This window comes from Heterodontus francisci, chromosome 48 (assembly GCF_036365525.1).
Source record: "Heterodontus francisci isolate sHetFra1 chromosome 48, sHetFra1.hap1, whole genome shotgun sequence".
Taxonomy (NCBI): Eukaryota; Metazoa; Chordata; class Chondrichthyes; order Heterodontiformes; family Heterodontidae; genus Heterodontus; species Heterodontus francisci.
Window position 1 is genome coordinate 1,185,667 of NC_090418.1, and position 16,670 is coordinate 1,202,336.

General features: G+C 53.7%; 1 protein-coding gene across 1 annotated transcript in view; it reads left to right on the top strand.

The window, feature by feature from the left end:
* The window catches only part of lrch4 (leucine-rich repeats and calponin homology (CH) domain containing 4), a 72,862-nt gene that overhangs the window by 23,470 nt on the left and 32,722 nt on the right, over positions 1 to 16,670 (top strand). Inside the window, exons 2-5 of the mRNA XM_068023930.1 lie at positions 11,147 to 11,291; positions 14,242 to 14,368; positions 15,536 to 15,641; positions 16,426 to 16,562. Of these exons, the coding sequence (XP_067880031.1) occupies positions 11,147 to 11,291; positions 14,242 to 14,368; positions 15,536 to 15,641; positions 16,426 to 16,562 (515 nt within the window). The remainder of the gene's footprint in view (positions 1 to 11,146; positions 11,292 to 14,241; positions 14,369 to 15,535; positions 15,642 to 16,425; positions 16,563 to 16,670) is intronic.

Sequence of the window (16,670 nt, forward strand, 5' to 3'; positions counted from 1 at the left end):
CAGTGCAGAGGGAGCGCCGCACTGTCGTAGGGTCCGTGCTGAGGGAGCGCCGCACTGTCGTAGGGTCCGTGCTGAGGGAGCGCCGCACTGTCGTAGGGTCAGTGCTGAGGGAGCGCCGCACTGTCGTAGGGTCAGTGCTGAGGGAGCGCCGCACTGTCGTAGGGTCAGTGCTGAGGGAGCGCCGCACTGTCGGAGGGTCAGTCTTTCAGATAAAGAGCAGAGTGGGGGAGCAGGGGGGTGTTCTTCCCAGTGTCCTGGGGAGCAGGGGGTGGGGGGGGAGTTCTCCCCAGTGTCCTGGAGCCAATATTTATCCCTCAACCAACATCACTGAAACAGATTATTTGGTCATTTATTCAGCTTTGGGATCTTGCTGTGCGCATCTTGGCTGCCATGTTTCCTACATTACAGCAGTGAGTATGCTTCAGAAGGAGTGTGTTTGGCTGGAAAGTGCTTTGGGATGCCCTGAGGATGTGAAAGATGCTCTATAAAGGAAATCTTTCTTTCGGAATATCTGGTTGGGGAGCAGTCTGGGTTGGGCTGTATGTGGCCTTTAATTAACTTTGCTTGGCTGAGGTTGAATGAGGAGTGTAGGATGCTGAGTGACACTGGGAGGATGCAGCAGCGTCTGTTGGAGGACTGGCTTGTAATTTCACCCAGTGTGGTCACTGTCTGACGAGGAGCTCTCTCTTTCAACACGGACCTGGGTGTCGGCAGGTCCCCAGCAGCAACAGAGCAGCAGGAAATCAGTTATATCTTCAACAGAGCTCAGCACATGGAGCTTCTCACGACCTCAGTGACTCGGGTGGTGCAATCCTTAGCTCCGACATTCCCAGCTCCCATCTCCGGTCAGTGCGGAGTTGGGAAATCGTGTTACGCTGGGTTGCAGTGCTGATGAGCTGAAAGTCAGCCAGGATTCCTGCTCCCCTCTGTGTGTCAGATGAGAATGCGCCTGGTTTGTCTGTGATGCTGCCTACAGTGGAATATCTACTAACACATGGGGGAGGGGAGTGAAACAAATCAAAGCCACGATAGGGATAATGGGGGTGGGGGGGATTTAAGCAAGCTGGACTCTAAAGTTGTGGTGGGGGGGTGGGGGGTGGTGCAGTTGGTTCTGGAGAGAATTTTGGGGGATGGGAGCTGATTTCCACCCCCCCCCCCTCCTTATCGATGCCACAGCTCCTTGCCACCCCCTCCCCCTCCCCCACCCCCTCCACAACCTTCCCCCTGCCCTCTTTTCCCCACGCCACCCACGCCTGTAAACTAAAAGCTTGGTCAAAGAGGTCGGTTTTAAAGGAGGAGAGAGAGGCGGAGAGGTTTAGGGAGAAAATTCCAGAGCTCAGGACCCCAGGCAGCTGAAGGCACGGCCGGCAATGATGTGAATTAGGCATTTGCAAGAGGGCAGAATTGGAGGAGCTCTGAGATCTCGGAGGGTTGTGGGGTTGGAAGCGAATACAGAGAGGGGTTGGAGGGGGGGGGGGGGGGGGGTTGCAGAGGAAGGCCAGGGAGGGATTTGAAATCCAGGATGAGAATTTTAAACTCGAGGAGTTGCTGGACTGGGAGCCAGTGTCGGTCACCAGCACAGGGGGGGATGACGGGTGAACAGGAATTTGTACGAGTTAGGAGACAGGCAGCAGAATTTCAGTTGAGCTGAAGGTTAAGGAGGCTGGAACGTGGGAGGCTGGCCAGGGGAGTGCTGGAAATAAGATATTCCGATTGAACTGGAGCAGAAACCCAGAAGAAAAATGAATGTCAGTGTTGGAATTCCCCGGACAAAATAACAATTTGTAATAATTCAACTCATCCCCAAACTGATCTCCTGATATCATTGGTTAGAGGAATTTGGACAGAGTGAATCCCACAAACCATGATGCTGGCAACTTTGCAATTACTGAACTAATGTCAGCAGGACAATTGCAGGGACTATAGAGGAAGCAATTAAATAGCTTTTAAGGACAGTTAAGGAAATAACTCCGACAACCCTGTGATTGTGATACCCGGTATGTATCCAGGGAATCTCCAGAGTACTGACAACAATGAATTCTGTCCCTGGATCACTGGCACACTGACTCTCACCGGGGTACAGTTCCACACACACTGACTCTCACTGGGGTGCAGTTCCACACACACTGACTCTCACTGGGGTACAGTTCCACACACACTGACTCTCACTGCGGTACAGTTCCACACACTGACTCTCACTGGGGTACAGTTCCACACACACTGACACTCACTGGGGTACGGTTCCACACACACTGACTCTCACTGGGGTACGGGTTCCACACACACTGACTCTCACTGGGGTGCAGGTTCCACACACACTGACTCTCACTGGGGTACAGGTTCCACACACACTGCCTCTCGCTGGGGTGCAGTTCCACACACACTGACTCTCGCTGGGGTACAGTTCCACACACACTGACTCACTGGGGTACAGGTTCCCCACGCACTGACTCTCACTGGGGTACGGTTCCCCACGCACTGACTCTCACTGGGGTACGGTTCCCCACGCACTGACTCTCACTGGGGTACGGTTCCCCACGCACTGACTCTCACTGGGGTACGGTTCCCCACGCACTGACTCTCACTGGGGTACGGTTCCCCACGCAAAAACTCTCACTGGGGTACGGTTCCCCGCGCACTGACTCTCACTGGGGTACGGTTCCCCGCGCACTGACTCTCACTGGGGTACGGTTCCCCGCGCACTGACTCTCACTGGGGTACGGTTCCCCGCGCACTGACTCTCACTGGGGTACGGTTCCCCGCGCACTGACTCTCACTGGGGTACGGTTCCCCGCGCACTGACTCTCACTGGGGTACGGTTCCCCGCGCACTGACTCTCACTGGGGTACGGTTCCCCGCGCACTGACTCTCACTGGGGTACGGTTCCCCGCGCACTGACTCTCACTGGGGTACGGTTCCCCGCGCACTGACTCTCACTGGGGTACGGTTCCCCGCGCACTGACTCTCACTGGGGTACGGGTTCCACACGCACTGACTCTCACTGGGGTACGGGTTCCACACACACTGACTCTCACTGGGATACGGTTCCCCACACACTGACTCTCACTGGGGTACGGGTCCCACACGCACTGACAGGCTGCACATTAGTTTCTCACGGTTTTTCAGCCCAGATGGTTGGCAGGATATCACATTGAAGCTGCCTTTGCTGAGCCTGACCTGTCCACAGCTGATTTACACAGGCACGCGCAAGCAAAGACACACATTCTGGACAGTGATCAGGAGCAGGAACACTGTCTGATTTCCTCTCTCTCTAAGCCATGGGTCACTGGGGTCACAGGGCTGTGTCCACTGTCTGTGTCTGAGCTCTCCCAGCAGCTGGTGTTGTCATCAATGGCTGTTTTCCACAGTTGCCACTTTGCGGAATTCTCACTGTTTGCGTGCGTTTATCACAGACAGATGCAGCAACAGCTGTGAGTGTATTTCTCAAGGGATGTCAGATTCCTGGAGCCTGCTATAGGCTAACGGGATGGAGTTATGGGATCTATTCCCAGTAAGCCCTACGGTGAAAACAGGAGCCGTCAAAGTGACTGAGACAGGTGAGCAGCTTCCCTCGCCAAGATCCAACCAGCTACACAGTTAGTAGAGCATGAGGTGAGGGTACGGGTCCCCCTCTCCTGAAGGTGCTGACTCTCACTGGGGTACGGGTCCCCTCCTCTCCTGAAGGTGCTGACTCTCACTGGGGTACGGGTCCCCCTCCCCTGAAGGTGCTGACTCTCACTGGGGTATGGGTCCCCTCCTCTCCTGAAGGTGCTGACTCTCACTGGGGTACAGGTCCCCCTCCCCTGAAGGTGCTGACTCACACTGGGGTCCGGGTCCCCTCTCCTGAAGGTGCTGACTCTCACTGGGGTACGGGTCCCCTCCTCCCCTGAAGGTGCTGACTCTCACTGGGGTACGGGTCCCCTCCTCCCCTGAAGGTGTTGACTCTCACTGGGGTACGGGTCCCCTCCTCCCCTGAAGGTGCTGACTCTCACTGGGGTACGGGTCCCCTCCTCCCCTGAAGGTGTTGACTCTCACTGGGGTACAGGTCCCCTCCTCTCCTGAAGGTGCTGACTTTCACTGGGGTACGGGTCCCCTCCCCTGAAGGTGTTGACTCTCACTGGGGTACAGGTCCCCTCCTCCCCTGAAGGTGCTGACTCTCACTGGGGTACGGGTCCCCTCCTCCCCTGAAGGTGCTGACTCTCACTGGGGTACGGGTCCCCTCCTCCCCTGAAGGTGTTGACTCTCACTGGGGTACGGGTCCCCTCCTCCCCTGAAGGTGCTGACTCTCACTGGGGTACGGGTCCTGCACTTGTGTCTATCCCAGTTCGAATGCTGGAGAAGATTGTTCAGATATTCAGGGATGGGGTTCAGTTTGAAAACCTTGGGGAGCAATATCAGAGCCCGGAATAAATCCCTCCAGATTATTTTACTGTCATCAGTCTTGCCCTTGATCCTTCAGTCATATCCTGATTCTAGTCTTGTGCCAGTCATGCTTCACTGTCATGGCACTGCCACGTATCTCTACCGATTAAGGATATCTCGTCATTTCATTCTCTGTTAGAATCGTGGACCCTTCTCGCACAGAAAGGCAATTCGGCCCGTCCTACCTGTGCTGGCTGTTTGAAGAGCCAGTCTCATGTCTCAGCTTTATCCCCATTAAACTGCTAATCAGCCCCCTTCAAGTTCATCAAGTGCCTTTCCCAAGTCCCTGTGGAATCTCATCGTTCTGAGCTTGGAGATGTTTATAAGGGGTTCAGATTGCCTCCCAATGTCCTTGGGGTGAGTCGGGGCCTGCAATCGCCTGGACGTGGATATTGTGAGCACAGACAGAACGTGAGCCCCTGCCTTAAATCTCCAGACCTCGTTAAACAAAGATACATCTTCGCACCGCTAACTGTGCGACAGCCAACAGAGAGAGGAGTACGTGCATTTATATATAACTCCTTTCACCACCTCCGGACATTCCAAAACACTTTACAGCCAATCAAATACTTTTAAAGTGTAGTGACTGTTGTGATGTAGGATGTGCAGTAGCTAATTTGTGCACAGCAAGATCCCACAGACAAGGGGGAGAACATCCACCTGAGAGTGCAGATGGGGCATCAGTTTAACATCATGGAGTCATTTTTAGCATAGAAGGAGGCCATTCAGCCCATCGAATCCATGCCGGCTCCCCACGGAACTGCTCAATCCCACTCCCCCGCTCGATTTCCCCCCAGCCCTGCAAGTTTATTTCCTTCGTGTTCTTCCAGTTTCTTTTTGAAATCACTGATTCCTCCTCTATCACCCTAGTGGGCATTGAGTTCCAGGTCATTACATTAAAATAAAAGTTCTTGCTCCTATTCCCCCTGCATCTCTTGCCCAAAACTTTCAATCTGTGTCTCCTAGTCTTTGTGCCATCAGTTAATGGCAACAGTTTTTCTTTGTCTAAATTATCTAAGCCTGTCATAATCTTGTACACCTCTATCAAATCTCCCCTCATTCTCTTTTGTTCGAAGGAGAACAAATCTCAGCTTCTCCAACCTAACCTTGTAACTAAAATCCCCCATCCCTGGAACCATTCTGGTAAATCTCCTCTGCATCTTCTCAAAGACCCTCACATCCTTCCTGAAGTGTGGTGACCAGAACAGGACTCAATACACCAGTTGGGGCCTAACCAGAGCTTTATAAAGGTTCAGCATAACCTCCCTGTTCATCAGAAAGATGGTACCTCCGACAGTGCAGCACTCCCTCAGTACTGCCCCTCCGACAGTGCAGCACTCCCTCAGTACTGCCCCTCCGACAGTGCAGCACTCCCTCAGTACTGACCTTCCGACAGTGCAACGCTCCCTCAGTACTGACCTTCCGACAGTGCAGCACTCCCTCAGTACTGACCTTCCGACAGTGCAGCACTCCCTCAGTACTGCCCCTCCGACAGTGCAGCGCTCCATCAGTACTGCCCCTCCGACACTGCAGCGCTCCCTCAGTACTGCCCTTCCGACACTGCAGCGCTCCCTCAGTACTGCCCCTCTGACAGTGCAGCACTCCCTCAGTACTGACCCTCCGACACTGCAGCGCTCCCTCAGTACTGCCCCTCCGACACTGCAGCACTCCCTCAGTACTGCCCCTCCGACAGTGCAGCACTCCCTCAGTACTGCCCCTCCGACAGTGCAGCACTCCCTCAGTACTGACCCTCCAACAGCGTGGCATTCCCTCAGTACTGCACTAGGACGGTCAGCCTGGAGTTTGTGCTCAAGTCTCAGGAATGGGACTCCAACCCACAACCTTCTGACTCAGAGGTGAGAGTGTCAGTCAGCGAGCTACGGCCTGTCTGTCTTTGAGCAGCAACTTGGAAATGTGCCATGGTTTGCTGAAAATAGTTTTTGTGTTTCATATTTCGAGACCAATGATTGATACAGTAACGAATACTAGCAAAAAAAAAATCCTTCATGAGTTTCAGGGTGAAGGACTGTTGGGCCTCGGCAAATGAAAGCAGGGAATGTTGGAAATACTCAGCAGGTCAGACAGCTTCACTGGTGAGAGAAGCAGAGTTAATGTTTTAGGTCAATGTCCTTTGTTAAATGGCGTAGCTTTTTGCAATGTGGGCTGGGTGGGAATTGCTGGGATTCTGCCCAGGAGAATCAGCGGACTCCTGGTGTCATTGATCTCACTGGAGGGGACTGACAGGACTGGGTGTGTACAGAGTGAAATCTGAACCAGTGCCTGCAGGTCTCCACAGAGTAGAGCAGAAACACTCTGTTGTAACGCAGTTTGTTGTTACTTTGTGTTTGGACAGTTGCTAGGAACTGTCGCTGACACAAACAACTTTCATTTTACCTCTGGAAGAATTTTTCCCATCACACCTGGGACACTTTCCCTTTAAACAGCACCTTGTCCCCAAGGGAATTACAGACGCAGACCCGCGTCCCATCACCATAACTGTCGGAGAGGCAGCAGGGAGGGAGGCCTGCACTGTCGGACGGTCAGTACTGAGGGAGTGCTGCACTGTCGGAGGGTCGGTACTGAGGGAGCGTCGCGCTGTCGGAGGGTCGGTACTGAGGGAGCGTCGCGCTGTCGGAGGGTCAGTACTGAGGGAGTGCCGCACCGTCGGAGGGTCAGTACTGAGGGAGTGCTGCACTGTCGGAGGGTTGGTACTGAGGGAGTGCCGCGCTGTCGGAGGGTCGGTACTGAGGGAGTGCTGCACTGTCGGAGGGTTGGTACTGAGGGAGTGCTGCACTGTCGGAGGGTCAGTACTGAGGGAGCGTCGCGTTGTCGGAGGTTCAGTACTGAGGGAGTGCCGCGCTGTCGGAGGGTCGGTACTGAGGGAGCGTCGCGCTGTCGGAGGGTCAGTACTGAGGGAGCGTCGCGCTGTCGGAGGGTCGGTACTGAGGGAGCGTCGCGCTGTCGGAGGGTCAGTACTGAGGGAGTGCCGCGCTGTCGGAGGGTCGGTACTGAGGGAGCGTCGCGCTGTCGGAGGGTCAGTACTGAGGGAGCGTCGCGCTGTCGGAGGGTCGGTACTGAGGGAGCGTCGCGCTGTCGGAGGGTCGGTACTGAGGGAGTGCCGCGCTGTCGGAGGGTCGGTACTGAGGGAGTGCCGCGCTGTCGGAGGGTCGGTACTGAGGGAGCGCCGCGCTATCGGAGGGTCGGTACTGAGGGAGTGCTGCACTGTCGGAGGGTCGGTACTGAGGGAGTGCTGCACTGTCGGAGGGTCAGTACTGAGGGAGTGCCGCACTGTCGGAGGGTCAGTACTGAGGGAGTGCCGCACCGTCGGAGGGTCAGTACTGAGGGAGTGCTGCACTGTCGGAGGGTTGGTACTGAGGGAGTGCCGCGCTGTCGGAGGGTCGGTACTGAGGGAGTGCTGCACTGTCGGAGGGTTGGTACTGAGGGAGTGCTGCACTGTCGGAGGGTCAGTACTGAGGGAGCGTCGCGTTGTCGGAGGTTCAGTACTGAGGGAGTGCCGCGCTGTCGGAGGGTCGGTACTGAGGGAGCGTCGCGCTGTCGGAGGGTCAGTACTGAGGGAGCGTCGCGCTGTCGGAGGGTCGGTACTGAGGGAGCGTCGCGCTGTCGGAGGGTCGGTACTGAGGGAGCGTCGCGCTGTCGGAGGGTCGGTACTGAGGGAGCGTCGCGCTGTCGGAGGGTCGGTACTGAGGGAGCGTCGCGCTGTCGGAGGGTCAGTACTGAGGGAGTGCCGCGCTGTCGGAGGGTCGGTACTGAGGGAGCGTCGCGCTGTCGGAGGGTCAGTACTGAGGGAGCGTCGCGCTGTCGGAGGGTCGGTACTGAGGGAGCGTCGCGCTGTCGGAGGGTCAGTACTGAGGGAGCGCCGCGCTGTCGGAGGGTCGGTACTGAGGGAGTGCCGCACTGTCGGAGGGTCGGTACTGAGGGAGCGCCGCGCTATCGGAGGGTCGGTACTGAGGGAGCGCCGCGCTATCGGAGGGTCGGTACTGAGGGAGTGCCGCGCTGTCGGAGGGTCAGTACTGAGGGAGTGTCGCGCTGTCGGAGGGTCAGTACTGAGGGAGCGTCGCGCTGTCGGAGGGTCGGTACTGAGGGAGCGCCGCGCTGTCGGAGGGTCGGTACTGAGGGAGTGCCGCGCTATCGGAGGGTCGGTACTGAGGGAGCGTCGCGCTATCGGAGGGTCGGTACTGAGGGAGTGCTGCACTGTCGGAGGGTCGGTACTGAGGGAGCGTCGCGCTGTCGGAGGGTCGGTACTGAGGGAGTGCCGCACTGTCAGAGGGTCAGTACTGAGGGAGTGCTGCACTGTCGGAGGGTCGGTACTGAGGGAGTGCCGCACTGTCGGAGGGTCAGTACTGAGGGAGTGCCGCGCTGTCGGAGGGTCGGTACTGAGGGAGTGCTGCACTGTCGGAGGGTCGGTACTGAGGGAGTGCCGCACTGTCGGAGGGTCGGTACTGAGGGAGTGCTGCACAGTCAGAGGGTCAGTACTGAGGGAGTGCCGCGCTGTCGGACGGTCAGTACTGAGGGAACGCCGCACTTTATCCCTCAACCAACATCACTAAAAACAGATGATCTGGCCATGGTTATGTTGCTGTTTGTGGGATCTTGCTCTGTACAAATTGGCTGCCACTTTTCCGACATTACAACAGTGACTATACTTCAGTGAAGTATTTCATTGGCTGTGAACAGCTTTGCGACATCCTGAGGTGGTGAAAGATAGTTTTGTCCTCTCTCTAGGTAATATTTCGAAGAAGGTTTCTGTAGTGTGATGGAAGGCAGATGCTTCGAGCTGTCAGTCAGTGCAGATACAGTTAGTTGGGTCAGGCTGTGGAATGGTTCCCTTTTTCATGGAATGATTGTGTGTGCATTCATTCAACATTAAACAAAGGCCTTTCTGTGGCAGTATCAATGCCCGAATGTGCGGGATTGGGGACAGCAGTGCAGGCTCCATCTGTGGAATGTACACATTTATACAGCAGCAGCAACTTCTCATTTGTGTTGCATAACCCATGACCCCAACCTTGACCATGCAGGCTGTCTGCCAAAAAGCACTTACTCCAACCCCTGATCCCTGGGGTGGAAGGTACTGCTTGGGGCTGTGTACTCCTCCGAGTCGCAAGGCAGGCGAGAAGACTGCCAGGCATTGGTGCGAGGGCAATTAGATACAGAGTAAAGCTCCCTCCGACCACACTCGCATCTTCAGAATGACAATCTCATTCTTGGCTGCCCTCCGCACTTTCCGTCCATCTTTCTTTGAAAATTTCTTGCAGAAAAAAAAAAACGGGGTTAGATACAGAGTAAAGCTCCCTCTACACTGTCCCCATCAAACACTCCCAGGACAGGTACAGCACGGGGTTAGATACAGAGTAAAGCTCCCTCTACACTGTCCCCATCAAACACTCGCAGGACAGATACAGTACGGGGTTAGATAGAGTAAAGCTCCCTCTACACTGTCCCCATCAAACACTCCCAGGACAGGTACAGCACGGGGTTATATACAGAGTAAAGCTCCCTCTCCATCCTCTCGGGTACATTTCAATGGGCACTGTCTCTTCCCCAACCCTCCAACTCTGTCTTCCTCCCTCCCCCCACCCCACCCCCCCCAATTCGCCCTCTCTCTCTTCCCCCCCCACTCCCCCCTATCTTTCCTCCTGGGCCCGAGGGGGGTCCCTCGGGTGGGAATTGGTCCTGAGGTGATGCTGGAGGCCTCTCTCTAAGTTATCTGTCTGTTTGTTGGTGTGTTGCTGGGACCTGAGACATGGAGTCTCCATGAGTTGCACATTTCAACTTCTATTTTCTCTCCATTACCATCTGTAATTTGGGTAAATTGTTAGTTATATTTTAAGCTGCTTGTCGAGCCTGGCCCGAGTTGTACCTGTTAACAATTGCTGCATTGTACACAGTATCTGTTTAAACAGTCTGAGTTGTGGTTTATGGTTAATTCTGGTGTGAGCTCCTCAGATTCCACCTTCTAGTAATCATTCAGTCATCTCTCGGTTTCGGCAATCGGAATCCTTTCTGATGCAGTTTGTAATCACAGACACAGTTCTTTAAAAAACAAGTGTAATTGTTAGTTAGCCTCCAGCTGTCGGGCTGGAGGAGGGAATGAGCTAGAGTTCCTGCTCCTGAATTGCTCTCAGTGTAATACTGTTGGACACTCCACATGATCGGAAAATGGTGTTTGGGGGGTCTCGGGTTCAAGGGCCAGTACAGGTGTGATGGGCTGATGGGCCTCCTGTGTATGAGGGTGGATCTGTGAAGAGGAAATGATGTGGACTCCTTCCCTGTGCCCCTCGCTGAGCCTCGATGTCACTGCGACAGACTTGTTTGTGCTGTGTGAGTATATGATTACACAGCTCACCTCCGTCTTAGTGCCAGGTCAGGAGCCCAGCCCACGGGCGGCTGTCAGGCAGCCAGTGTGGGGAAGGGGTCCCTGAGTTCCCACCGCCACCACACACTGGACCCAAACCGGCTGTGTTCCCCTCCCTCCCACAATGTCCATCCGCTTCCCTCTGATCAGCAGCTGCTTTCACCCTGAGCAGATTCTGCTCCAATGATTCCTGTCCTTGGGAACTGTCTGCTCTTGGTTCCACTCACTCGCTTAAACTTTCAGAGGAGCCCTGGGCCCTGAGAGCAACCTTTCAGCTTTTCATTTATTTGCCTGAAAAGAAAATGGAGCTCTGATTGTTGAATTTTGTTTTTTCTCTTCACTCTGCAGATTTGTCGAAGAACAGACTCTCGGAGGTTCCGTCTGAGATTTGCCAGTACATCTCACTGGAGACACTGAATCTGTATCACAACTGTGTGAGGAATATTCCCTCAGCTATCACTAACCTACAGGCATTGACATATCTGAATGTCAGGTAAAGGCCCAAGACCTGCGGATTGCACCCAGCATGAGTTATTTTACCAATCACCTTCAATCTGTGTCCCTCTGGTTACCAAGCCTCCTGTCACTGCAAACAGTTTCTCCTTATTTACTCTATCAAAACACCTTCATGATTCTGAACATTTCTATTCAATCCCCCCTGAACCTTCTCTGCTCTAAGGAGAACAATCCCAGCTTCTCCAGTCTCTCCACATTAACTGAAGTCTCTCATCCCCAGGACCATTCCAGTAAATCTCCCTCCGCACCCTCTCCAAGGCCCTGACATCCTTCCCAAAGTGCGGAGCCCAGAATTGAGCAGAATATTCCAGTTGAGGCTGAACCTATGAATTATAAAGGGTTTAGCATAACTTCCTTGTACTCTCCGCCTCGATTTATAAAGCCCAGGATCCCATATGCCTTTTTTTCAACAGCTTTCTCAACTTGTCCTGCCATCAGTGCACAGTGCCAGGGCGGCACAGTGGCGCAGTGGTTAGCACCGCAGCCTCACAGCTCCAGGGACCCGGGTTCGATTCCGGGTACTGCCTGTGTGGAGTTTGCAAGTTCTCCCTGTGTCTGTGTGGGTTTTCTCCGGGTGCTCCGGTTTCCTCCCACAGCCAAAAGACTTGCAGGTTGATAGGTAAATTGGCCATTATAAATTGTCACTAGTATAGGTAGGTGGTAGGGAAATATAGGGACAGGTGGGGATGTTTGGTAGGAATATAGGATTAGTATAGATGGGTGGTTGATGTTCGGCACAGACTCAGTGGGCCGAAGGGCCTGTTTCAGTGCTGTATCTCTAAACTAATCTAATCTTCAAATAAGAGTTGGAATAAATGGGTCATTCTCGCATTGGCAGGCTGTGACTAGTGGGATACTGCAGAGATCAGTGTTTGGGCCCCAGCTGTTCATAATATATATCAATGATTTGGATGTGGGGACCAAACCTAATATTTCTAAGTTCATGGGTTACAAAACTAGGTGGGAATGTGTGTTGTGAGGAAGATGCAAAGCGGCTTCAAGGGGATTTAGACAGACTTAGTGAGTGGGCAAGAACATAGCAGATGGAATATAATGTGGAAAAATGTGAGGTTATCCACTTTGATGGGAGGAAAAGATGTGCAGAGTATTTCTTAAATGGTAAGCGGTTAGAAAGTGTAGATGTACAAAGGGACCTGGGTGTCCTCGTCACTAAGTTACTGAAAGCTAACATGCAGGTGCAGCAAGCAATTAAGGCAGCTAATGGTATGCTAGCCTTTATCGCAAGAGGATTAGAGTACAGGAATAATGACGTCTTGCTTCAATTGTATGGAACCTTGGTTAGACTGCACCTGGAGTATTGTGTGCAGTTTTGGTCCCCATACCTTAGGAAAGATATTATTGTCATCGAGAGTGCAACAAAGGTTCACCAGATTGGTTCCCGGGATGGCAGGACTGTCCTATGAAGAGAGATTGGGGAAACTGGGCCTGTATTCTCTAGAGTTTCGAAGAATGAGAGGTGATCTCATTGGAACCTACAAAATAATGAAAGGGATAGACAGGGTAGATGCAGCTAAGATGTTTCCCCTGGTTGGGGAGTCTAGAACCAGGGGACACAATTTCAACATAAGGGGGAAGCCACTTAGGACAGAGATGAGGAGAAATGTCTTTACTCGGAGGGTTGTGAATCTTTGGAATTCTCTACTCAGAGGGCTGTGGAAGCTCAGTCATTGAGTATGTTTAAAGCAGAGATTGACAGATTTCTAAATACAAATGACATAACGGAATATGAGGATAGTGTGGGGAAAAAAGGCATTGAAGTGGATTATCAGACATGATCATATTAAATGGCGGAGCAGGCTCGATGGGCTGAATGGCCTACTCCTATGTTCAAAGATTTGTGTGCGTTTTCCTTGGAGAAGAGAAGACTGAGAGGTGATTTGATAGAGATATTCAAAATCATGAGGGGTCTGGACAGAGTAGAGAGAGAGAAACTGTTCCCACTGGTGAAAGGATTGAGAACGAGAGGGCACAGATTTAAAGTATTTGGTAAGAGAAGCAAAAGTGACAGAGGAAAAACATTTTCACGTAGCGAGTGGTTAAGGTCTGGAATGCGGTGCCTGAGAACGTGGTGGAGGCAGGTTCAATTGAAGCATTCAAAAGGGAATTAGACTGGGATATGAAAAGCAAGAATGTACAGGGTTATGGGGAGAAGGCGAGGGAATAACACTAGGTGAATTGCTCATTCAGAGAGCTGCTGCAGACACGATGGGCCGAATGGCCTCCTTCTGCACTGTAACAATTCTGTGGTTTTTATCATAGTAACTGCTCACCCCTTACCCCAGCCCCCCTCTCTCTCCGATTAGCATTTCACTTTCTATTCCTCGTCCCTCCCCCTCCCCCACTCTGTGCTCACTCTGCGTTTCCAAGAGACCGCTTTCTGCTGCCAATCACTGTCCAGTGACCCCTGGGTTAGAGAGGGGGGGGAAATCAGCCAGGGTTCCTGCTCCTGATCACTGTCCAGTGACCCCTGGGTTAGAGAGAGAGAGAGGGGGGGAAAATCAGTCAGGGTTCCTGCTCCTGATCACTGTCCAGTGACCCCTGGGTTAGAGAGAGAGAGGGGGGGAAATCAGTCAGGGTTCCTGCTCCTGATCACTGTCCAGTGACCCCTGGGTTAGAGAGAGAGAGGGGGGGAAATCAGTCAGGGTTCCTGCTCCTGATCACTGTCCAGTGACCCCTGGGTTAGAGAGAGAGAGGGGGGGAAATCAGTCAGGGTTCCTGCTCCTGATCACTGTTCAGTGACCCCTGGGTTAGAGAGAGAGAGAGGGGGGAAATCAGCCAGGGTTCCTGCTCCTGATCACTGTCCAGTGACTCTGGGCTGTGGGTGAGGACCATGTTGGGTGGGTTTGGGTTTGTATCAGTATGGTGACAGACTCTTCTCTCTCTTTGTGTCTCTCTCTCCCCATCAGTCGCAGCCAGCTGTGTGTGTTACCCGCCTACCTGTGCTGCCTGCCCCTGAAAGTACTCATCACCAGTAACAACAAGCTCACATCACTGCCTGAAGACATTGGCTGCCTCAGACATCTCCGAGAGCTGGTAGGTTCACTTACCGAGGGTCACTGTGCAGCCGAGGGTGGGAACTGAGCTCAGGTCACTGCTGCTGTCTGACCCCCAACTCCCCCCTCCTCATCCCCCAGCTCTGGGAAGGGAAACAGTCTGATGTCCTGCTGCAGCATTGAGTATGTTTGAGCCTGCACGTGTGTTCCTGTGCGTGTGCATGCTCCTGTGTGCGTGCCTATGCTCCTGTGCGTGTGCGCGCGCCTATGCTCCTGTGTGTGTGTGTGTGTGCCTATGCTCCTGTGCGTGTGTGTGCGCCTGTGCTCCTGTGCGTGTGTGTGCGCCTGTGCTCCTGTGCGTGTGTGTGCGCCTGTGCTCCTGTGCGTGTGTGTGCGCCTGTGCTCCTGTGCGTGTGTGTGCGCCTGTGCTCCTGTGCGTGTGTGTGCGCCTGTGCTCGTGTGTGTGTGTGCGCCTATGCTGCTGTGTATGTGTGTGTGTGTGTGAAAGGTGGTTGATGCCTGATCCTTCTGGCTCTGCTCACTGCTGGGAATATGGACCCAGCCTGTGCTGCCAATCCCCTCTCCCTCACCAGGGCCATGGCTCAGCCCCGCCGCTCCCCCAAGCTTGGGTTGGGGATTGGAGGGGGGAATGTTTCGGGAATGTCATAAACACGACTGACTGAGAGTAGACCGAAGAGTATTCAGTGGAAAGCCAACAGTAACGGGAGTGCAGCGGGGGTACACACTGACCCAGCTGAGGCTAGGGAGCTCTTCATGCACCAGGACGCTGGGCCGCACTGACTGGTGATAGTTAGGCCTGGCCTGGCCGGGTTGGGCCTGGTTTGCAGGCTCCAACAGAGTGAAACCTCTGTCTTTGTGCCTGTTCCTTAAATCAGCAGCTGACACTCAGGGCGTACAGTGTCTGGGCTTCACCCTCCTGTATCTGGGCTCGTACGCACACGGTAGCCAACGTGCACAGTGCAGGGCATCAGGGGTAGGACCCTGGGCCACAGGGGGAGTGAGGAGGTGGAAAGCAGAGGTTAGTGACACCAAGCTTGGGTTTATGGCTGTGGGTTGCCGGGGGGGGGGGGAACACCGAGGGCAGTGAGGGGACCCCTGGTGGCAAGAGCCAGATACTGCACCCATGGAAGCCTCTCTCCGACTGGACTCTGTGTCAGTTACTGTGGAATTTTGTTTCACTGTCCAGGACGTGAGCTGTAACGAGATCCAGACCCTGCCTTCACAGATCGGGAACCTGGAGTCACTGCGAGATCTGAACATGCGACGGAATCAGTTGGTCACTCTCCCAGAAGGTCAGTGCCAGGCTGAGGAGCCGCCTCACACCCTCATTACAGATACTTAGTGAAAGCTGCAAACACTCTCATTCTGATTCTCTGCCATTGATTCTGGGATTGAGTGCTGAACTGAAAAGAGACAGACTTGCATTTCGATAGCGCCTTTCACGACCTCAGGATGTCCCAAAGAGTTTTACAGCCGATGAAGACCTTTTTCTTTTTGAAGTGGAATCACTCTTTGTGATATCGGAAACACAGCAACAAATTTGAGCGCAGAGGGTCAGTACCTCATCTGAAAGGTGGCACTTCAGTACTGACCCTCCGACAGTGCAGCACTCCCTCAGTACTGACCCTCCGACAGTGCAGCACTCCCTCAGTACTGACCCTCCGACAGTGCAGCACTCCCTCAGTACTGACCCTCCGACAGTGCAGCACTCCCTCAGTACTGACCCTCCGACAGTGCAGCACTCCCTCAGTACTGACCCTCCGACAGTGCAGCACTCCCTCAGTACTGACCCTCTGACAGTGCAGCACTCCCTCAGTACTGACCCTCCGACAGTGCAGCGCTCCCTCAGTACTGACCCTCCGACAGCAACCAACAGTGGGCAGTGCAAGTCAGGATTAGTCTGGACTGTGTTGCCTCCAGAGTTGAATAACTTCTCTGAGACTCGCAGAGAGGCTTGTGTAATGAATTGGGGATGGGGTGGAATCTGCTCCGCTGTGACTCTGGATTGCAAACCCATGGTAGTGCCGGTGTGTGAAGAACAGACTAACACAAGTACTGTTTCCTTGTTCCTTCCAGAACTTTCTGAGCTCCCGCTCGTTCGTCTCGACTTCTCCTGCAACAAAGTTACACGGATTCCCGTTTGTTACAGACACCTCCGCCACCTCCAGAATATCTTACTGGACAACAATCCATTACAATCACCGCCCGCACAGGTAAACATGGAGGGAGTTTTACTCTGTATCTAACCCCGTTTTTTTTTTTTTTTTTGTTTTTTTTTATATGTCGAGGGGGCCTTTATCCCTCAGGCCCCCTTTATATAC